Source organism: Cnephaeus nilssonii (assembly GCF_951640355.1).
Source record: "Cnephaeus nilssonii genome assembly, chromosome: 23".
Classification (NCBI taxonomy): domain Eukaryota; kingdom Metazoa; phylum Chordata; class Mammalia; order Chiroptera; family Vespertilionidae; genus Cnephaeus; species Cnephaeus nilssonii.
In genome coordinates, this window is record NC_137094.1 from 7,031,529 (window position 1) to 7,054,006 (window position 22,478).

General features: G+C 61.9%; 1 protein-coding gene across 5 annotated transcripts in view; it reads right to left on the reverse strand.

Annotated features, from left to right (window-relative positions):
* The window catches only part of SDCCAG8 (SHH signaling and ciliogenesis regulator SDCCAG8), a 207,459-nt gene that overhangs the window by 5,076 nt on the left and 179,905 nt on the right, over positions 1 to 22,478 (reverse strand). For 2 of the 5 annotated variants that reach the window (XR_013813108.1, XM_079763610.1), the window contains exon 17: positions 14,592 to 14,718. Coding sequence is in view for 3 of the 5 variants with exons in the window: in XM_079763610.1 (XP_079619736.1) it covers positions 14,592 to 14,718 (127 nt within the window). In the remaining 2 variants the exon portion in view is untranslated. Of the gene's footprint in view, positions 1 to 7,465; positions 8,927 to 14,401; positions 14,497 to 14,591; positions 14,719 to 22,478 lie in introns of those variants that run through there. The other 3 variants (XM_079763611.1, XM_079763609.1, XR_013813109.1) reach the window with 3 other exon arrangements.

A 22,478-nucleotide genomic window follows, 5' to 3' on the forward strand; every position in this document is an offset into this window, starting at 1 on the left:
CTCGCGGAGGAGGCGCCCCGACCTCAGAGCCCCCCCCCCCGGGGGGTGCCAACGGGAGCCCCGAGAGAGGTGGGTGTGGGGCGCAGAGGGGGGGCCCGGCGGGCGGCGGGGCCTCCACCGGGTGGAATAATGGGGTGACTGGGGGCTCGTGGCGGGGCGGCAGGGGGAGTTGGGGAGGAAGAAAGCAGGGTGCTGGCTGGTCTGGGAGGCGGGTGTGCAGGGGGAGACTGGGGGAGACGCGGAGGGGGTCGGGGCTGGGGAAGGGGCGTCCCTGGGTCTGACCCTGAAACCCCTGAAGCCGGGCCGCCCAGCGCACTGCGCTGCTGACCTTTTCAGAAAGAGCAAAGGTGACGTTTCCATGTCGCGGAGGTTTCCAGGCTGTGAGTAGAGGGGTTTCGGCACGGCTATTAGAAAATGTGCGTTCTCCCTGTGCGGGGGGGGGGGGGGGGCACCCAGACCTGGGGGACCCTCTCCTGGGAGCCGCCGGGGGCTCCTGTTCTCCGACCGAAGGGGGTGCCCAGGCCCGGGGGTGGCAGAGGGGCCCCCTCTGTCCTCGGGGTGATGCTCAGCCCCGGGCTGCTGCAGCTCCGTTTGACCCTCTCACCGTTAGAGTCTAACGGGTCTCCATCTACAGCAGGGGTCCTCAAACTTTTAAACGGGGGGCCAGTTCACTGTCCCTCAGACCGTCGGAGGGCCGGACTATAGTTTAAAAAAAACTATGAACAAATTCCTGTGCACACTGCACATATCTTATTTTGAAGTAAAAAAACAAAACGGCAGAAACACCCGCACGTGGCCCGCGGGCCGTGGTGTGAGGACGCCTGGCCTACAGCCTCCGCAGCTGCTTTGCCTTCGGCCCTGATGGCCGGTCCGGGCGGCCCGGGAATGGGTGACTCCCCCTCGCTCCCCACTCCCGGGCGGCTGCCCGCTGACCTGGGGTCGGGGACGGAGGTCCGTTCTCACGTCCGAGGCTCGGGGTGTCTGAGAGGAAGAGCGTGACCCGCAGCCGCGTGTTTCCAACGGGAAAGGTCACGCCCGTCACAGGCCCAGTTCGGGGGAGGTCAGGGGGAGAGGCCGGGGGAGGGCAGGCTTCTCCTACACCGAGGAAACGCTTTCAGCTCCAGGAAACGCTTCCTCACGACGAGTCCTGGGTGGGCTGGCCGTCCAGCAGTCCATCCTCAGCTGACCCGACCCTGCCGGGGGGCGGGGGGCGGCTCCCCTGACCCCAGGGCCCCGCCCAGGAGGGTCCAGACATGAGGTCCTCAGCGTGGACAGGCAGGGGTCACCCCACTCCCGCCCCAGCTATCACTTCAAGGCTTTGTTTTCTTTTTTGTTTTTTAATTATGTTTTTATTGACTTTAGAGAGAGAGAGAAACATCAATAATGAGTGAGAATCATGGATCGGCTGCCTCCTGCACGCCCCGTCCTGGGGATCCAGCCCCCAACCCGGGCCTGTGCCCTGACGGGGAATCGAACCCCGACCTCCTGGTTCACAGGTCGATGCTCAGCCCCTGAGCCCTGCCACCGGGCCAGGCCGTGTTCCTTCGGTTTGGGGGGGAGCCTGCTCTCACCCCGTCCAGTGCTCGTCCCCGGCACCTGCCAGTGCCCGGCGCGTGGGAGCTCAGCCATAGCACTGACCGATGACCCGTTACGTCACTGGCTGCCCAGCACCGTGTGCCCTCCGTGGCTGAGCCTCTAGGACATGTCCCAGCGCGTCCCTTCCTGCCCCCGGCCGGGGGCAGAGAAGCTCTGGTGCCCAACTCCGCTCCCTGCCCCCCAACTCCGCTCCCTGCCCCCCAACTCCGCTCCCTGCCCTCCCCTCGGGGACGTGGGGCCTGGTTTCCAGAAACTGGCTCCTTCGCCCACGCTGCTGCGAGCGGGCCAGCTGTGCGGGGACCAGGCGGGGTGCTGGAGGGTGGTGTGGCCTCGGGGTGCTGTGGCCTCGGGGTGCTGTGGCCTTGGGGTGGTGTGACCTTGGGGTGAACCATCTCACCTGTGGCATCAGCCCCGCCACCTTCTCCCCGTCCTCCTGCCTTCCTGCCTGTCAGCGAGGCCCCAGCCATGGCCTCGGGGTGCTGTAGCCTCGGGGTGCTGTGGCCTCGGGGTGCTGTGGCCTCAGGGTGGGGTGGTCTAGGGTGCTGTGGCCTCGGGGTGCTGTGGCCTCGGGGAGCTGTGGCCTCGGGGTGGGGTGGCCTCGGGGCGGGGTGGCCTCGGGGTGGGGTGGTCTAGGGTGCTGTGGCCTCGGGGTGGGGTGGCCTCGGGGTGGGGTGGCCTCGGGGTGCTGTGGCCTCGGGGTGGGGTGGCCTCGGGGTGCTGTGGCCTCAGGGTGCCGTGGCCTCGGGGTGGGGTGGCCTCGGGGTGGGGTGGCCTCGGGGTGGGGTGGCCTCGGGGTGCCGTGGCCTCGGGGTGGGGTGGCCTCGGGGTGGGGTGGCCTCGGGGTGGGGTGGCCTCGGGGTGGGGTGGCCTTGGGGTGCTGTGGCCTCGGGGTGCCGTGGCCTCGGGGTGGGGTGGCCTCGGGGTGCCGTGGCCTCGGGGTGGGGTGGCCTCGGGGTGGGGTGGCCTTGGGGTGCCGTGGCCTCGGGGTGGGGTGGCCTCGGGGTGGGGTGGCCTTGGGGTGCCGTGGCCTCGGGGTGGGGTGGCCTCGGGGTGGGGTGGCCTTGGGGTGCCATGGCCTCGGGGTGGGGTGGCCTCGGGGTGGGGTGGCCTCGGGGTGCTGTGGCCTCGGGGTGGGGTGGCCTCGGGGTGGGGTGTCCTGGGGTGGGGTGGCCTCGGGGCGGGGTGGCCTCGGGGCGGGGTGGCCTCAGGGCGGGGTGGCCTCGGGGTGCCGTGGCCTCGGGGTGCCGTGGCCTCGAGGTGCCGTGGCCTCGGGGTGGGGTGGCCTCGGGGTGGGGTGTCCTCGGGGTGGGGTGGCCTCGGGGTGCTGTGGCCTCGGGGTGGGGTGGCCTCGGGGTGCTGTGGCCTCTGGGTGGGGTGGCCTCGGGGTGCTGTGGCCTCGGGGTGCTGTGGCCTCGGGGTGGGGTGGCCTCGGGGTGCTGTGGCCTCGGGGTGCTGTGGCCTCGGGGTGGGGTGGCCTCAGGGTGCTGTGGCCTCGGGGCGGGGTGGCCTCGGGGCGGGGTGGCCTCGGGGTGCTGTGGCCTCGGGGCGGGGTGGCCTCGGGGCGGGGTGGCCTCGGGGCGGGGTGGCCTCGGGGTGCTGTGGCCTCGGGGTGGGGTGGCCTCGGGGTGGGGTGGCCTCGGGGTGGGGTGGCCTCGGGGTGGGGTGGTCTCGGGGTGGGGTGGTCTCGGGGTGCTGTGGCCTCGGGGTGGGGTGGCCTCTGGGTGGGGTGGCCTCGGGGTGGGGTGGCCTCTGGGTGGGGTGGCCTCGGGGTGCTGTGGCCATCGGGGCTGCCCTGCAGGTCAGGGGGGTGGGGGCCCAGGGCACCTGGCCGCAGCCCTCGGGAAGCACTACCAAGGCTGTCAGCGCTCCGTGGGGAGCCACTGTGGCCCCCCTTCTCTCTGTTCCCCTCTAAGTCCTAAGGGAGCCCCTCTCCACAAGCCCTGGCCTTTGGTCTAAGGCCGTGGTCGGCAAACTGCGGCTCGCGAGCCCCATGCGGCTCTTTGGCCCCTTGAGTGTGGCTCTTCCACAAAATACCACGGCCTGGGCGAGTCTGTTTTGAAGAAGTGGCATTAGAAGAAGTTTAACCCTTTGCACTCACTTGCTTTTTTCTCGATTCCTTAACCCTTTGCACTCGCTTGCTTTTTTCTCGATTCCTTTATTCTACTCGGGATTTAATTTTTTAAATACCCCAGATTTTACAAAGCGCGGCAGTAGAATAAAAAACTGGAGTTTCTTTTCATACAAACTTATTTGGATTTTTTTATATTTCAAATTATTGATACATTCAAAGAGTAATTTTAATCTTGACATCCGAGTGCAAAAGGTTAAGTTTAAAAAATTTGGCTCTCAAATACTGTTGGTATTTGGCTCGGTTGACTAATGAGTTTGCCGACCACTGGTCTGGGCATTTCTGAGGTCTGACCTTTAATTTAAGACGTGAGTCCCTGGGTGACCTCAGCGGTTCCCCGCGACCGCGCTGTGGGCCCAGCGGAGCCTCTTCTGCCGCTTTGTCCCCAAACCCGGGCGGGGGGCACCCTCTGGGCCTGCGCACAGGAGGTGCTGGTCCCAGCCTGCCCGGCCCCAGCCCCGCAGCTGCCCCTGCAGGTGGGACCCGTGTCCTGCTCCTGCGTGCCCCGTCCATGTGCAGGTCACAGGGTCCGAGAAAGCATCTGTTTTTAACCGCAGGGCAGACCCCTCCCCGACCTCCCTCTGGGGCAGCTGGGAGGTGCCCGGGGTCCACAGAGCTGGGGACGCTCTGGCCCAGCCCTCAGGCTCCCCCCACGGCCCCCCACGCTGCCCAGGACACAGGACAGGGAAGCCGCCTTCCCCTGGGGATGGCCACCCCCCCCCCCCCCCCCCCCCCGCCCTGCTGGGCCAGGGCAGGAAGACAGCCTCTCTGGGAATGTGTTCCCGCCACTGACCTCTCAGCTCGGTCACCCCCTCTCTGGGCCTTCCTTTGCTCCTTGTACAAAACAGATGTTAAAGGATTCACCCCCCCCCCCCCCCCCGGCCCTTTCACACGGTGCGGCCTCTGCCGGGCGCTGGGGAATGGGGCTCCCTGTAAAGGGGGCTGATTTGGTCTTTGTTTTAAACCAGAGACTTAGTGAAATGGGGGCTGAAAGGTTGACCTGAAGGGGGCGGAGCTGAGATTTGAACAGGGTGGGGTGGGGTGGGGTGTGTGCTGGATCCGACCTGGGAGTTGGGCTCCTGGACGCTGTTCTGAGCAGCGGAGGGGAGCCCTGAGCAGCCAGGTGTGCCTCTGTGGGACTCGGTCAAGGACAGACCCACAGGCCCCGTGGAACGAACAGGCCACGGGATCGGGCAGCACCGGCCTGCCCGCCCTCCACACAGCTCTGCAAGGCGGCCTCCGGTGTGAGCCTGACCTCTGACCCCAGTGCTCCCCACGGGCGCAGGGCGTGCTTCCGGGTCAGTGCAGTCTTGCCTCCCCTCCTCCCCCTACAGGCAAGTGACCCAAACTCTGGCTGGGCCCTCACCCCTCCGGCTGGCCCCTCACCCCTCCAGCTGGGCCCTCACCCCTCCGGCTGGGCCCCTCACCCCTGGGCTGGCCCCTCACCCCTCCGGCTGGGCCCTCACCCCTCCGGCTGGGCCCCTCACCCCTGGGCTGGCCCCTCACCCCTCCGGCTGGGCCCTCACCCCTCCGGCTGGGCCCCTCACCCCTGGGCTGGCCCCTCACCCCTCCGGCTGGGCCCCTCACCCCTGGGCTGGCCCCTCACCCCTCCGGCTGGGCCCCTCACCCCTGGGCTGGCCCCTCACCCCTCCGGCTGGGCCCTCACCCCTCCGGCTGGGCCCCTCACCCCTGGGCTGGCCCCTCACCCCTCCTGCTGGCCCCTCACCCCTCCGGCTGGGCCCTCACCCCTCCTGCTGGCCCCTCACCCCTCCGGCTGGGCCCCTCACCCCTGGGCTGGCCCCTCACCCCTCCTGCTGGCCCCTCACCCCTCCGGCTGGGCCCTCACCCCTCCTGCTGGCCCCTCACCCCTCCGGCTGGGCCCTCACCCCTCCGGCTGGGCCCTCACCCCTGGGCTGGGCCCTCACCCCTGGCTGGGCCCTCACCCCTGGGCTGGGCCCTCACCCCTGGGCGGGCCCTCACCCCTGGGCTGGTCCCTCACCCCTGGCTGGGCCCTCACCCCTGGGCTGGGCCCTCACCCCTCCGGCTGGGCCCTCACCCCTGGCTGGGCCCTCATCCCTCCGGCTGGGCCCTCACCCCTGGGCTGGGCCCTCACCCCTGGGCTGGGCCCTCACCCCTCCGGCTGGGCCCTCACCCCTGGGCTGGGCCCTCACCCCTGGCTGGGCCCTCACCCCTCCGGCTGGGCCCTCACCCCTGGGCTGGGCCCTCACCCCTGGCTGGGCCCTCACCCATGGGCTGGGCCCTCACCCCTCCAACTGGGCCCTCACCCCTGGCTGGGCCCTCACCCCTCCGGCTGGGCCCTCACCCCTGGGCTGGGCCCTCACCCCTGGGCTGGGCCCTCACCCCTGGCTGGGCCCTCACCCCTGGGCTGGGCCCTCACCCCTCCGGCTGGGCCCTCACCCCTGGGCTGGGCCCTCACCCCTCCAACTGGGCCCTCACCCCTGGCTGGGCCCTCACCCCTGGCTGGGCCCTCACCCCTCCGGCTGGGCCCTCACCCCTGGGCTGGGCCCTCACCCCTCCGGCTGGGCCCTCACCCCTGGGCTGGGCCCTCACCCCTCCGGCTGGGCCCTCACCCCTGGGCTGGGCCCTCACCCCTGGGCTGGGCCCTCACCCCTGGCTGGGCCCTCACCCCTGGGCTGGGCCCTCACCCCTCCAACTGGGCCCTCACCCCTGGCTGGGCCCTCACCCCTGGCTGGGCACAGCCTTTCCTGGAATCGGCTGTTGCAGCTGCAGGGACAGGAGTTCAGGGCAAGGTCACAGCTCCTCATTCTCCCGTCGCTGCCCTGGGGCCGGGACAGTGAAGGGCCAGCTGGGCTGGAGGGGAAGGACTGGGGGGCCAGGAGGGCACTGGGGAGGCAGGGGCCTGGGTGGTGGGGAAGGCGGGGGCCTGACTCCTGGGCGTCTGAGAAGCAGCATCCTGGGGGCGCGGGATGAGGGCTGGGACTTGGAGGGAGGCAGGGGACCCACACCCAGCAGGGAGGGGTCAGAGGCCACGCAGCCCCAGGGCCTGGCATCTGCTTGGGCTCCCCTCCCTCCTCCCCCCAGAGCTCACTAACCCGGGGTTCCCTCTGCGACTCGGGGTCCGGGTGCGCAGTCTCCAGCTTTGCGGGTCCCCGAAGTCCGAGGCGCCCTCTGCCCCGGGCAGGCGTCTGGCAGGAGCCCCGTCCACGGTAAACAGAGGCAGAGAACTCCCCGAGGACAGACAGCGCCACCCCAGAGCGGGCGCCTCTGGCTGCCTCGGGCGGGAAGGCGCCGGGAAGGCAGACAACACTGACATTTGGGGTGTAATGTGACGGAGGCGCAGCCTTTTAAAGGCAAGAACCACCGATCTAGCTGCGCTGCATGCAATATTCAGTGTTTTGTTCACTTGTCTAATTGGATTAAAATATTTAGCTCCCTTCAGGATCTGGGTTGTGAAGTTAGGTTGCAAAATGGGATGTCTCAGCAGCGGAGCAAATGCACCCGAAGCGATACGAGATTCGGTTTCTCTTCTCCCAGGAGCTCACCCGGAGGTGGTTCGCTCTAGGACCGTGGTCGGCAAACTGCGGCTCGGGAGCCACATGCGGCTCTTCGGCCCCTTGAGTGTGGCTCTTCCATAAAATACCACGGCCTGGGCGAGTCTATTTTGAAGAAGTGGCGTTAGAAGAAGTTTAAGTTGAAAAAATGTGGCTCTCCAAAGAAATGTCAATCGTTGTGCTGTTGGTATTTGGCTCTGTGGACTGATGAGTTTGCCGACCACGGATCTAGGACAAAGGGAACCGCGAGCAGCAGGCGAGGTGAGCGCAGACGAAGCCGTGTGAGCTTTTCCAGAACAAGGACGCGCGGGGCCTTTAGTTTCAACGCGACAACGGGGAGTGAGACCTGCCCTGCGAGTCGCGGGGGGGGAGGGGGGGGCGTGTGTGGGTCCCGGGCCCTCGTGTGGGGAGCGCCGCGCGGGGGTCGCGTGTCATCTGTGCGAACACGCAGGCGGCGGGAGCTGGTGACATTTGAGCTGCATATGTTCGAGTGTGTTTTTAAAAAAACAGGGAAGTCACTTCGGTTGACAGTGTCTCGTACACAGTTTTGAAAGAATCAGGGCAAACTTTAACAGAGTCAGTTTTTATTTGAAAAATATTTTTCTGGGAATGTATCAGTGTTTATTTTTGAGGCTGACAATTCGGGTGAAAATCCGGGTGAAAACAAAGAAACAACAATTTGGTGGAAATCAAATTGTTTGTTTTCATCTATTTGGAACTCTTTCCAAAAACTCCTGGTTCGGGAGGCGGCGTGTGAGTTGCTTTTATTCGGTGTATTTGCTGGTGGATCCGAGCACCATCTGCCTGGCAGGTCGCTCACCTCACAGAAGCGCCTCCATCAGCGCGGGGTGTCCCCGGGGCCAGGGCAGGACCCTGCAAACTTTCCACACCTCCGGGTCTCAGCAAGCTGCCCCCTCCCTTTGCTTCAGGTCACACACGAGCCTGCTGCCTTCCTCAGCTTCTGGGTGTCTGCGTCCGGCTGGCTTTTCAGCTCTTTTGCATGAGTCCTTTGGTGTAAGGCAGTGGTCGGCAAACTCATGAGTCAACAGAGCCAAACATCAACAGTACAACGATTGAAATTTCTTTTGAGAGCCACATTTTTTAAACTTCAACTTCTTCTAATGCCACTTCTTCAAAATAGACTCGCCCAGGCCGTGGTATTTTGTGGAAGATCCACACTCAAGGGGCCAAAGAGCCTCATGTGGCTCACGAGCCGCGGTTTGCTGACCACTGGTGTAAGGAGATCATGTCTGTGATTTTGAATATAATCACATATGGCTCTTGGGTCCGCACACAAGTTTAAATCAAATTAGAACTTGAATTCGCTGCCAAGAACGCTCGGAGCGTCGTGGGGCCAGGTGATTAGTCACGGGCATGTCGGAGGGGGCTGAGGGAACCCTCCCCGACAGACCCACAGCCGGTCGCGACGGCAGATCAGCCAGAGCCACGTCCACCGTCACGTAAATGTGTAAACAAATAGGCTCGTCTTGACCTGCCGGCCGGGTGGCTCAGTGGTTGAACAACCACCTATGAGCCAGGAGGTCACGGCTTGATTCCCGGTCAGGGCACGTGCCCGGGTGTCAGGCTCAGTCTCTAGTGTGGGGCGTGCAGGAGGCAGCGGATCAGTGGTTCTCTCTTATCAATGATGTTTCTATCTCCCCCTTCCTCTCTGAAATCAATAAAAACAGAGAAATTAAAAATATAAAATAACCCCGGCTGTAAGCGGCCTCTGGGTGGACGGCAGCTCCGCGCTCTCCCGCTCTCAGATGTCCCGCTCCCCACGAGAGTCCCCTTTCCCTGCCAGCTGGCACCCGCCTCGGACAGATGTCAGAGCCCCGGCGCTGGTCACAGGCCCCTGACCCGGCGCCCAGCTGTCAGGCCTCGCCGCCGAGGCTCCCGGGGCCCTGGTCCTCCCCTGGACACCAGCGCCCCCTCCCAGACACGAAGCGGAGGGGTCGGAGCCAGGCGGGGTTCCTGCTGCGGCCCCCCTTCTCCTCCAGGACCAGGAGAGCATCTCGTGACATTTTCAAAGCCCTTTTCCAGAAGCCCCTCCACCCCGAGAGGCAGGCGCTTAATCAGGCCAGTGTCCCCCGCCAGTACCACTCCAGGGGCAAGTCCACAGCGCTCTCCGCTGAGGAACCCAGCCTGCTCACCCTCCGCAGTGAACTTGAACTGTGAGCCCCTGGCCGCTCGGACCAGCCCGGCTCACCCCACAGCCGCGGTTCAGGGGTTCAGGGCCCTGGGAATCCACACGGCCAGAGAGCGCCACTGAGGCCCAGCCAGGCCTCTGCCCAGCCCCCTCCGCCAGGCTGGCGTGCACATTCCAGAACTCAGCGGGAGCAACTGAGAATGAAAGCCTTTTCACCAGGCTGGTCGCTTCCTGTCGGAGGCCACAGGCCAGCCCCGAGCTCTGTCACCCGCTTCAGGGCACGGGGCTGGGGACGGGGGACAAATCAGGAGGTGACCCCGCTCAGAGCAGCTGCCCCGGCCAGAACACACCCCTCTGGTGGGTGCGAGGCGGACAGACGGTCGGTCTGACGCGCAGAAGGAAGGAATTGGGCACAGCAGGCCAGAGAAAGGCCAGCTTCCCTCTCTCCTCCCCAAGCTGGAGAGGCCCCGAGAAGCCGGAAGGCACAGGCCCGCGGACCCAGCAGGAGGGGACCTGCTCCCCGCTCCGCCCTGGCCACGCCGACGGGCTCGGCCCCCGTAAGTGACGGTGCCTCAGTGGTGCCTTTTGGCCGCGAGAACTCCCATGGCCCTGAACCGCGGCTGTGGGTGAGCCAGGCTGGTCCGAGTGGCCAGGGGCTCACAGTTCAAGTTCACTGCACGGCCGGAGGGCGAGCAGGCTTGGGTTCCTCGGCAGAGAGCGTCAGGCCTGGGTCCCGGCCTCCCCTGCACACCATGCCTGTGGCGAGCGCCAGTAGCTCCCCCTCGGGTCGTGCCCCTGTCTGAGCGCCCCAGGTCACACGTGCGTCTGCAAGACCCTTCGGAGGCCGGCCAGCCGGGCCGGAGCAGAGCCAGGATGCTCAAGTCGCTCGTGTGCCCCGGCCAGGGAAGGAAGACGGCGTGCTTTTCTGAGGATGTTCTAAGGTTTGGGGTTTTTTAAGTATTTAATTCGGCAGAGGTCAGGCTTCCAGGCGCCGATGGTCCAGGGTGGGATCTGAGTGCTGCGGGCAGGCAGAGGGGGAGTTGGAGGGCAAACCCCGTGTGACCATGATGTGGCCCAGAACAGAGAGAAGAGGGCCCCCAACCCCCTCCTTGGGCAGCTTGAGAGGCCGGGGGACTCGCTCATGCCCGAGGCCCAGTCCCCGTTAGGGGCAGAGGAGACTATTGGGGTCCGGCCCTGCTAACCGCGGTTGCTGTGCTCTGGTTACAGAAGGCACCTCCTAGCCTGGCTGGCAGCTGCCCGTGGGACCCGGGAGCTCACCTGGACACGCGGCCCATCCTCCCCGAACAGGGAGCTGCTTTTCTCATGGGAACATGAACCGCCTCCTGCAGACACCGGAGCCCCGGCCTTGGCACACCCCCGGCCTGGCACACCCCAGCACTTACCTGTAAACCGCCCACTTTGCATCCCATTCTTATCCCTCTGGCCTACCTTCCCACATAATCTCTGTCCGACCCCTTGTACGCAGCCGGCTACGGCGGGCGGGGCGTAGGCTTCTGTGGGTGCCTGCTGCTCTCCCACGCTGCCAGCACTATTAGATCTGCGCCCATGGGGGACTCAACCCCTCTCTGCTGAGCTGGCTCGGGTAGTGACAGGCAGCCCGGACCCCGTGGTTGCCAGGTTTCACCTTCCCCACACCAGACGGGGGCCTGGTCACCTGCCGGCAGACCCGGTGCCCTGACCTTTGGCCACCACCAGCCAGGGCTCAGCCAGCCCGGTTCCGGCAGGAAGAGGCGGAGCGGGGAGGATGTCCCCTCGCTGCTGGTTCCACAGGCCGGTGCCTTCCCGGCTTCCCTGGGGGCCGCTCAAATGGGGAGGAGAGAGAGAAGGAAACCCTGCCGTTTCCTTGCCTGCCGGGCACAATTCCAGTTCCCCTGTGAGCTGGGCTGGGCTGACACCCACTGTGCAGATGGGGAAACTGAGGCTACAAGAGACATCAGACTTGCTCAGGCCCTCACCACCAGGACACAGTCTGGCATCATCCTGTTCTCCGGGCCTGTAAACACTTCAGAGGTTCCTAAGCCTGTGTCCCCCGGAGTGACCCAAAGGCGTGTGAAAAGGCAGGTGCCTGGGCCCTGGATTCTATGTCCCTTGCGCCCTTTTTTTTCCTTTTACCCTCACCCGAGGGTTTATTTTTTAAATATATTCTTACTGATGTCAGAGAGGAAGGGAAAGAGGGAGAGAGAGAAACATCAATGAAGGGAGAGACTCATTGATCGACTGCCTCCTGCAGGCCCCACACTGGGGACTGAGCCTGCAACCCGGCATGAGCCCTGACTGGGACTCGAACCGTGACCTCCTGGACCATAGTTTGACGCTCCACCACGGAGCCACGCCGGCCGGACTATCTTACTGATTTTAGAGAGAGAGGAAGGGAGAGAGAAAGTAACATCAATGTGCGAGAGAAACATCGTTCAGTTGTGTCCCATACATACCCCAACTGGGAATGGAACCTGAAACCTGGGTGTGTCCCTGACCAGGACTGGAACCCACAACCTTCTGATGTTTGGGATGATGCTCCAACCACTGAGCCACCTGACAGGACGGCGTGTGTTTCTTCACCAGCATCTCAGCTGACCGTGGAGGGTGGCCTATGCACAGCCTCAGTGGCACGGTGATGTTTGGGCGGGGGGTGGGTGTGAGTCCTGGCGTGTCCTGGTCCCCAGGCTCAGGTCAGGGACTGGCATGGGTGCTGGGGGAGGGGGGGAGGGGGGTGTCACTATGTGGGGAACAAATGAGTACTCTGTAGAGGGATCTGGTGGGCCGAGCGGGAAAACCACTCTGAGGATGGTGGCTCCCAGACACCCATTGGGCACATGGTCATTCTGAAAGGACGAGGAGAGACAATTTCTCCTCCTCTCTCTTTCCAGATGCGTTTTCCCATGAATCACGCCGAGCACGGGGGTGTGACGTCCCCCGGGGACTCGCGGCACCTGGGTGCACCCCTGACTGCAGGCCGAGGCCACGTGGACACCTCAGGACCCTAACAAACCGCTGGGGACAGAGAGCAGCGATTCAGACAACAGGGTTTCTGCGCTCCCAGCTCCCCCGCACACACCTCCCCCCTCCTCCCAGCAGGTCCCGGGGCCAACCGAACAGGGAACCTGGGCTGCGGCAGACTCAGGCTCCACGCCAGTGTCCCTGCTTGCTGGCTGGCTGTGCTTGTGTGAGCCTCAGTTTCCCTATCTGTAAAATGGAGCCGATGCTCCATGCTGCAGGGCAAAGGGAGTGACGCCCGTCTCACCTGTCCCCGTGCCAGGCCTCTGCTGGCATCCACGTCTCACTCCCTCTGTTGTTGGGCACCCAGCACGGGGTGTCACTGTCTCCTTCATTTTTCCTCTCTTGGGGACACATGAAGCAAGTAATTCTTTTTCTGCGTTTTTGATTCTTTACTAAATTTTGTGTTTGTTTAAAAATGGCTTTGCCTGGCTGTTTTGGCTCCGTGGCTGGAGCGGCGGCCTGCGGACCGAGGGGTCGTGGGTTCGATTCCCGGTCAAGGGCACCTACCTCCACTGCAGGTTCCCCGGCCTGGTCAGGGCCCTGCAGGAGGCAACCAACCGATGTGCCTCTCATGTCGATGTTTCTCTCCCTCCCTCCCTCCCTTCTCCTCTCTCTAGAAATCAATGGGAAAAATATCCTTGTGGGAGGATTTTTAAAAAGGCTTTATAAAAGGGCTTTTATAACCCATCCATCCCCCCCAAATCTTAGCTCGATGATCAGGTAATTTAGGACAAGATTTGTGCATTCCACTCACAATGACTCCCCTAAACAGGAGCACCCCCTATTTCCTCACCCAATCCAGGCTGTGCACATACATCCTCCAGGGGCCCTTCACAGCTGACTCCCGCAGCCCTGGCAGAGGTGCCTGCCTGGATCTGCTCAGCAGCTGGTGTGGCTCCTGCACTCTGGGCCTAGGCTCCAGCACAGCTTCAGCTCCCTAAGGAGGCCGGGCCTGTGCCCCCCACATGTCCCTGTGTCCCCCACTGTGCCCCCCACATGTCCCTGTGTCCCCCACTGTGCCCCCCACATGTCCCTGTGTCCCCCACTGTGCCAGCACAGCCTTCAGGATCTCCCTCCTGGCTTATTAGCTGAGCAGTGTGATCACTGATAAAATGCAGCTGTGAATCGAGAACAAGACAAAGAGCCACGTGCAGACCCCAGCACGTGGGTGGATCCATCCTGAAGACACCCCCCCCCCCCCACACACACACAGGAAGGAGTGTGCAGGATACCAGGGGTCTCAGGGCCCTGAGGACCCCCCCGCACCAGCGCGGGGTGTGCATGTACCTGGGCTCTCAGCACCCCCAAGAACCCCTGCCAACGCGGGGTGTGTGTTAGCTGGGCTCTCAGCCCCCCCAGGGGCCCCCCAGCGCGGGGTGTGTGTTACCTGGGCTCTCAGCTCCCCCGAGGACCCCCCAGAGCAGGGTGTGTGTTACCTGGGCTCTCAGCCCCACCCCCCAGGACCCCCCAGCGCGGGGTGTGTGTTACCTGGGCTCTCAGCCCCCCAGGACCCCCCAGCGCGGGGTGTGCGTTACCTGGGCTCTCAGCCCCCCAAGGACCCCCCAGAGCGGGGTGTGCGTTACCTGGGCTCTCAGCCCCCCAAGGACCCCCCAGAGCGGGGTGTGCGTTACCTGGGCTCTCAGCCCCACCCCCCAGGACCCCCCCCCCAGAGCGGGGTGTGCGTTACCTGGGATCTCAGCCCCCCGAGGACCCCCCAGCGCGGGGTGTGTGTTACCTGGGCTCTCAGCCCCCCAGGACCCCCCAGCGCGGGGTGTGCGTTACCTGGGCTCTCAGCCCCCCAGGACCCCCCAGCGCGGGGTGTGCGTTACCTGGGCTCTCAGCCCCCCAGGACCCCCCAGCGCGGGGTGTGCGTTACCTGGGCTCTCAGCCCCCCAAGGACCCCCCAGAGCGGGGTATGCGTTACCTGGGCTCTCAGCCCCCCCCAAGGACCCCCCAGCGCGGGGTGTGCGTTACCTGGGCTCTCAGCTCCCCCAGGACCCCCCAGCGCGGGGTGTGCGTTACCTGGGCTCTCAGCCCCCCCCAAGGACCCCCCAGAGCGGGGTGTGCGTTACCTGGGATCTCAGCCCCCCGCGGACCCCCCAGCGCGGGGTGTGCGTTACCTGGGCTCTCAGCCCCCCAGGACCCCCCAGCGCGGGGTGTGCGTTACCTGGGCTCTCAGCCGCTCCACCTCCTCCGACAGGCTCTGCCTCTCTTGCAGGAGCTCGTTCTGCTTGCTGAGCAGCTGCACCAGTTGCTGGGCGGTGGCCTGGCTGTGCTGGTCCAGCTGCTGCAGCCTGGGGACACGGAGAGCAGGGGAGTCAGACACGGCCCTGAGCACCGGGCAACGGTCCCCTGTGGGCCCCGCCTGAGGGTCTGAGGGGCGGCCTGGCCGGGACCCCGAGGGGCCTGGGAGGGCATGGGGTCATCGAGGGGAACGGTCCCATGTGTGAAGGCCATCAGCAGCCCTCAGGACCAGGGACACACAGGTAAGGCCGATGAGCAGAAAAGTGGGCACCTTACACCCAGAGGTCAAAGGCCAGGGCCTGATGCCTCCACGGGCAGCTGGACACCCCCCACCCCCACCCCCACCCCCGGCAGACATCAGCCGGCTGGGCAGCGGCGAGGAGGGCGGACGCACTGGGCTCAGGGTTCCCATTACTCATCACCCCGTCAATCACGCGGTGCTCGCTGACCAGATGTCTTAGAGACCCTAAATCTGTCCCCCTCCGGCCGGCTCCGCTCCGGGCTCCCCCATTCACTCCACCACGTGCTCCTTTGTCACAGATGCTTCCTGTCCGGCCGCAGCGCAGCCGGGCCGAGGCCGCGGGAGTCAGGTGGGACGGGGAGCCAGCACCCCGCTCTGACCTGGCTTCCCAGGCCTCTGACAGTCACAGCGGCCAGGAGCACCACAGAGACATTAGCTTGTATTTTCACGTGCGCACACACACACACGCACGCACACACGCACACACATGCACACAAACACGCACACACATGCACACACGCACACACATGCACACACACGCGCACATGCACACATACGCACACACAAACACGCACACATGCACGCACACACAGGGTTTTGAAAGCTCGGGACGCATTTCAAGCTCCAGGCTCCGTGCCCAACACTGAGGCAAAGACCCCAGAGCCTGTTCTGCAGACACCGGCCTTTCGGGGGCTCTGAGCAGAATCCAGCCCCCCCCCACCCCGTGTCCGGGAACTGAAGGGGTGCCCACTTGGGGTGCTCTACTGAAACGTGCGCCCTGGGCGGCCGGGGACTCACACCGCAGCTGTCTCCCGAGGAGGCGGCTTCCGTGGCTCATACCCCAGTGGTTAATGACACATGGACGTCACTGCTGCACCCACAGGCTGGTTCCCGGCGGGCTCACCCTGTTCACAGCCCGCTGCCCCGCACTGCGCCCCTTTAACATGTAGCAGGAACAGCACGTAGTGAGTATGGCCCAGAGCAGGAGACCCTTGTCCGTCTCACACCAGGACGGGACCGGGCCTCGGGTGGGCAGGCGCCCTCACTAAGGACACAGCCCCTGGGAAACCTAGCAACAGGCAGCCCTTCAGTCAGCCCACCTCCCCGCACTCTCCTGAGGAACAGACACCCCCAGAGGGGGGACCGTCAGCAGTCAGCACAGCGCATGCTCACACAGCCCTAGGACCAGGGTCCAGGCCTGGGCTGGCCCCGCCCACCGGCCTCCTCTCCCCTGGCTCTGGAGGAGGAGAGTGAGGCCCAGGGACAGGAGCCCTACTCTGAGCGAAACAAGCCCGTCAGAGAAAGACCAGTATCACACGATCTCACTCCTGTGTGCAATCTAATGAACACAATACACTGAGGAGCAAAATAGGCCCAGGGACATGGAAGCATGGAGCGGACGGGAATCTCAGAGGGAGGGTGGGGGAGGGTGGGGAGGGGGAAGAGATCAACCAGAGACCTTGTGTGCATCTATGCATAACCAGGGACACAGACAGTAGGGTGGTGGGTGGTGGGGGGCTGGGGGGGGGCGGGCTGGTAGAGGTCAATGGGGAAAAGGGCGACACATGTAATACTTTCAACAATAAAGATTTCTTTAAAAAGGACCACAGGCCGGCTCAGGCCCTCCTTCCCGTGTCTGCGGCTGTGCAGGGCTGGCTCGGTGCTCCTCACCCCCAGCCTGGGCTGCAGTCAGACCGGCCCCCGCTCCCGGGGTCAGGCTGGGGCGGAGCCCCCCAGCACTGCACGGGGCACAGTCACATCCCCTCTTCTCCGTCACCCTCCCCCTGCTCTTGGGTGGAGACAAAACCTTTCCCCTGGTGAAGCCTGGCCTGTGGCTTCGGGAAGGCCAATCTGGCCCCTGCCCGCCCCCGCCACACCATCGGGTGGGGACGGCGTGTCCTGGGAGCACAGTCTCCAAACCACGCAGCTCGCATCAGACCAGAGAGAGGCCCCAGAGCCTGCAGACCGCGCAGGCTCCGTCCGCACAGCAGGAAAGAGGCGGAATCATCGGGTTTCCGAGCACAATCCCCATGGGCCCTTCTCTCCCAAGACTCGTCTCTCATCTCCGCTACAGGCAGGTACCCCCCCCCCCTTCCCCAGAGACCCCTTGGTGCCCAGGGGAGCTGAGTGAGGCCGGCCCAGCGGGCAGAAGCCATCCCCACCCATGAAGCACCTGTGCCTGTCAGCCAGTCCCCGGGACACGGACACGTCTAGACCCCTTGCACCCCAGGCTGGGCGCACCGGCCTGACCACAGGGCCCTTTCCCCAGGACCTGCGCGCGCACCCGGGCCGAACTGGGGAGTCTTGGGGGAGAAGAGCAGCTGCGCCCATTCTGGGGCAGAGCTCCCCAGGAGTCACAGGCCTGCAGGGCAGCGGTTTCCATGGGAACCAGCTGCGTTTCTCAAGCCCAGGATGCAGATGCAAGGAGAGGCACTGGTGTGTGTGCAGGCCCGGACCTCCCCGCTGGTCCGATCAGAACCAACGTGGTTTGAAATACTCCGAGAGGACGTGGAGCAAGTGGCGAGGCAGCCGACAACTGCGGAGCCGAGCGGGCTGGGGAAGTAGCTCATGCAAAACAGAAGCCGTGCACGCAGCCAGCTCTGGTCCTATCTGCAGACACTCATTTGCTATGAATACTGTGAAAGCAAGTGAATACATATATTCAAATTTTTTTATGTTGTATGTGATACATACAAAATATATGCAGTGTATACATAAGTTATGAGGTGCAATCGCCAAATGAACACTGTGAACCTGGTACCAGTACTGCGGGCCACTCCCCATAGATCTGTCTCCAGGCCAGACACTTGTGCCCCCACAGCCCCAGAGGTGGCCAGGGTCCTCATTAATATGTATATATATATACACACACATATACACAAATACATATATATACATATACATACAGACATATCTATACTTAGAATAGGGTAATATGCAAATTGGTCTGGGACACCGTCACATAACAACCGAACAGCAGGAGGGTGAGGCAGCAAGCTACAAGCAGTGGAGGGCTACAGGAGGGCGGTGGGCGGGGTGGCCAGCTGAGGCAAGCGGCAGCGAGCTACTCACGCACAGTACATGTACAGGGCCACTAGTGTGTATATATACACACATACTCACACACACACACGTATATATATACATATACACTAGTATATCCTCACCCAAGGATATGTTTTTGGTGTTAATCCTCACCTGAGGATATTTTTTCCATTGACCCTTAGGGAGTGGAAGGGAGGGGTAGAGACAGAGGGAAACATCGATGAGAGAGAGACACATGGATTGGCTGCCTCCCACAGGCTCCCCGCCCGGGGCTGGGCATTGAGCCTGCAACCCAGGTACATTCCCTCGACTGGAATCGAACCTGTGACCCTTCCGTCCAAGGGGCCAACACTCCACCACTGTGCCCCCCGGCTAGGGGAACTCACAACCTTGGTATACAGGATGCCACGCCAACCTGCTGAGATGCCCGGCCAGGGCCCTCAAACGTATGTTTTTGATTAGAGTTTTATTCACCCAACAATGTCACCAGGGAGCTTCCTACAGTCTGCTGTTGGTATAGACACTTTTTTTGGGGGGGAGGGGCGGTTGTAGTAAAACATCTTTTGGTTTCAGACCGGAGCTCGACCCTGTGGTCACTGTGGCCACAGAAAAGGCTTCCTCTTCCCCTGCTGAGCCATGTTCTCCAAGTGCTCAGGCACAGCTCCCCTGGCTGAGGCCTCCTGATGGCAGGGAAGACCATTTTTCCAACAACGTGTGGGTTTAAAAGGTGCAGATACTTTGACTGTGAAACATGCACTCAGCCCCCTATTCCAGTGGTCGGCAAACTCATTAGTCAACAGAGCCAAATATCAACAGTACACCGATTGAAACTTCTTTTGAGAGCCAAGTTTTTTAAACTTAAACTATATAGGTAGGTACATTGTTATTAACTTAACTAGAGGCCCGGTGCATGAAATTCGTGCACGGAGGGGGGTTGTCCCTCAGCCCAGCCTGTACCCTCTCCAATATGGGACCCCTTGAGGGATGTCCGACTGCCCTCTCACAATCCAGGACTACTGGCTCCCAACTGCTTGCCTGCCTGCCTTCCTGATTGCCCCTAACCGCTTCTGCCTTCCAGCCTGATCACCCCCTAACCACTCTGCTGCCAGCCTGTTTGCCCCCAACTTCCCTCCTCTGCCGGCCTGGTCACCCCTAACTGCCCTCTCCTGCAGGGTTGATCATCTCCAACTGCCCTCCCTTGCAGGCTTGGTCCCTCTCAACTGCCCTCCCTTGCAGGCCGGGTGCCTCCCAACTGCTCTCTCCTGCTGGCCATCTTGTAGTGGCCATCTTGTGTCCACATGGGGGCAGCTATATTGTGTGTTGCAGTGATGATCAATCTGCATAGTACTCTTTTATTAGATAGGATAGAGGCCTGGTACAGGGGTGGGGGCCAGCTGGTTTGCCCTGAAGGGTGTCCCGGATCAGGTGGGGGTTCCCTTGGGGCATGGAGCGGCCTGAGCGAGGGGCCTGTGGTGGTTTTCAGGCCAGCCACACCCCCTGGCAACCCAAGCTGAGGCCCTGGTATCTGGAATTTATTTTCCTTCTACAATTGAAACTTTGTAGCCTGGAGCAGAGCCAAGCCTGGGGCTCCCTCCGAGGCCGGCAGCCATTTGTGTTGGGGTTATAATTGAAACTTTGTTGCCTTAAGTGTGTGGGCCGGGCCAGGGTATACGGAAAGCTTTGCTTCCCCTGTTGCCGGCGGCAACCCTGGCCTGCTCTCTCAAGCTCCATTCTGCCGCCATTTGTTTGAATTTGTTTACCTTCTATAATTGAAACTTTGTAGCTTGAGTGGAGGCTTAGGCCTGGCAAGGGCAGGCAGAAATCTTGGCTTCCTCTGTTACCTAGGAAACCTTGCTCTCTGTGGCTGTAGCCATCTTGGTTTGGGTTAATTTGCATACTTGCTCTGATTGGATGTGGGGCGTGGCTTGTGGGTGTGTCGGAGGTATGGTCAATTTGCATATTTGTCTATTATTATATAGGATAAGGGTACGTGGTATTTTGTGGAAGAGCCACACTCAAGGGGCCAAAGAGCCGCAGTTTGCCGACCACTGCCCTATTCCCAGGAGCATGCTCTAGCATTTACCGAGCACTTGCACGGGGCAGGGGGCGTCGTAAGCATTTTACACTCATGAACTGTTTAATCCTCCTACAATACTGAACAGCAGGCATCATCTGCATCATCATCATCCCCATCATTTCTTGCAGGAGAAAAGCAAGGCCCGGAGAAGCGCGTCATTTTCCCAAGCGCAGGCAACGGGAAGGGGGAGCTCACCAAGCCACCATGGCACAACCCCACCCCCCGGGTCCCTCTCACATGGCTGGGACCACCCTACTCACCTGTTTCCCAGGTGTCTCCTCCCTTTCCATCCACTCCACTCAGCTTCTGGCTCAGTAGATCAGGCCCCTATACCTTCCGAACCTCTCCGTGGCCCATTCTTCCCCCCACTCCCCCTCGCTCCCATCCACACTTCCTGTCGGCCCCTCCCACGGAACTAGGGATTTCTTAGACGGGCCCTGGTTCAGCTGTCCATCTCCAGCACTTAGCAAGGTGCCTGGCCCTTAGACCATGCTGGATAAACGTGTCAGAATGAGCAAACCACTAATGGACATATTATACTAACATGAGACCTGTAATTTCATCTATAGTACAAGCATGCTTTGATATGTAATACACACCTTGTTCCCGAAAGAACAGAGGATATAAATGACGTTTAGGTATGCTACTGAAACCTGACTCTGAAATAAACGGCTCCTAGGCCAGACCCCTGAGCCTGGGCTTGGGAACAGGAGACCAGCTCACAAGCCCACCACAAGCTGCCCCTTGTCCTTGGGCGAGAGGCTTGATCTCGCGCAACCTAGGGTTCCCCGTTTCTAAAACCAGAGAAGAAGACCTCCAGATCCTGCAGCCGCAACTCTGGGGCGGACCTTGAGTGAGCCCTCTGGGTGATTCTGATGAACTCTCAAGTACTCTCAAGTTCATGAGCCACTGGTACGCGGTAACTCACAATACTAACCACACACCCCAGATGAGGTGTTCTGGGGAAGAACTGATTTGTGTGGCTCCAATTGTGATCATCAAAACAGCCTGGTGCCTAAATGAGAACACTCCTGGTGGACTCCCCCGACCCTGGTTGGAGCTCAAGAAGGAAGCAACCAATCGATGTGTTTCTCTCACATTGATGTTTCTCTCTGTCTCTCTCTCTCTCCTCCACTCACTCTAAAAAAAATCAATGGAAAAATATTCTCGGGTGAGGATTAAACAAAATAAATTTTAAAAAACACACACAAAAGAATGGTTTCTACATGTTCTCACTGATTCAAGAAAATGAAAGAATATTTGGGACATGAATGGTCTAAGAAATTCAACACTCAGTGCCCCTCCATAAACTTCCACGAGACACAGCTTTGCTTCTGCACTTCACCGCGGAGCTGAGCGGCTGCGACAGGGACCATCTGGCCACCGAGGCTAACATATTTGTTATCTGACCCTTTAGAGAGCAAACTTGCCAGGCTCTGGGCTGGAAGAGGACTAAGCTCTCTGTCAACTGCAAACTTCAATCCCGTGACTTGACAGGAATGGCCACTGTCCCTGCCTTCAAGCACCGACAGCTATCTCGCCGTCACCACACGCCTCGGTCGTCCAGGCGGACGGCTGAAAACCCAATTACTCTAATTACTGCTCCCGGTAATTAATTTTGGCGAACAGGCCGCATTCATTCCAAGTTGTATACTCGGTCCCAGTACTCAAGAGTGGCTGCTGCGTCTTACAGAACCCCGCCTCGCTCAGGTGGTCACACAGAACCAGCAGGAAGAAGGCATGTGCTTCGGACCCTGGCACACATTCCAGCCAGCCAGCCTTGCTTAGAGAAGGAGGCGGCTTCAATGGCTGGTCAGCCGGTTGCATTTCCTTTGCCCAAATCCACCCTATTCAGTCATGATTTCAACAGTCCTTCACTCTAAGGATCATGCAATTCAGGGAGAATCTACAGTTCTCTCTCTTTTTTTTTTTAAAGATTTATTTCTTTGGCTAATGATCTGTTTAGGTCTCCCAGTTGCTTTTTCTCCTCACCCGAGGGCATGGAGAGAGAGAGAGAGAGAGAGAGAGAGAGAGAGGGAGGGAGGGGGGGAGAGGTGAGGAACATCAACTGGTTGCCTTTCTAATGCTCCCAGACTGGGGATCAAACCCAGGTGTGTACCCTGACCTGGAATTGAACCAGCAACCGTTGGGTGCATGGTAAAACGCTCAGCCAACTGAGCTATTGGGGCCGGGCGAGGATTTACGTTTCCCAAGAAGAGAATTGACATTCCTGTGCTGCCCCTTTAATTTTTCGTTCTCCAATTTCCAGTCGGCCATGGCTGCCTGTGGGAGAACAGAAGGGGCCTAGCAGGGGCAGGACTGGGGAGAGACCCCTGCTCTTCCCGTCAAGGGATCAAGTCACGTGAGAGCCGAGAGGCCCCTCGGAGGTCACTCATCCGTCGGTTGTGGTGGACCTGGGCCCAGAGAGCACAGGGACCTGCCCAACG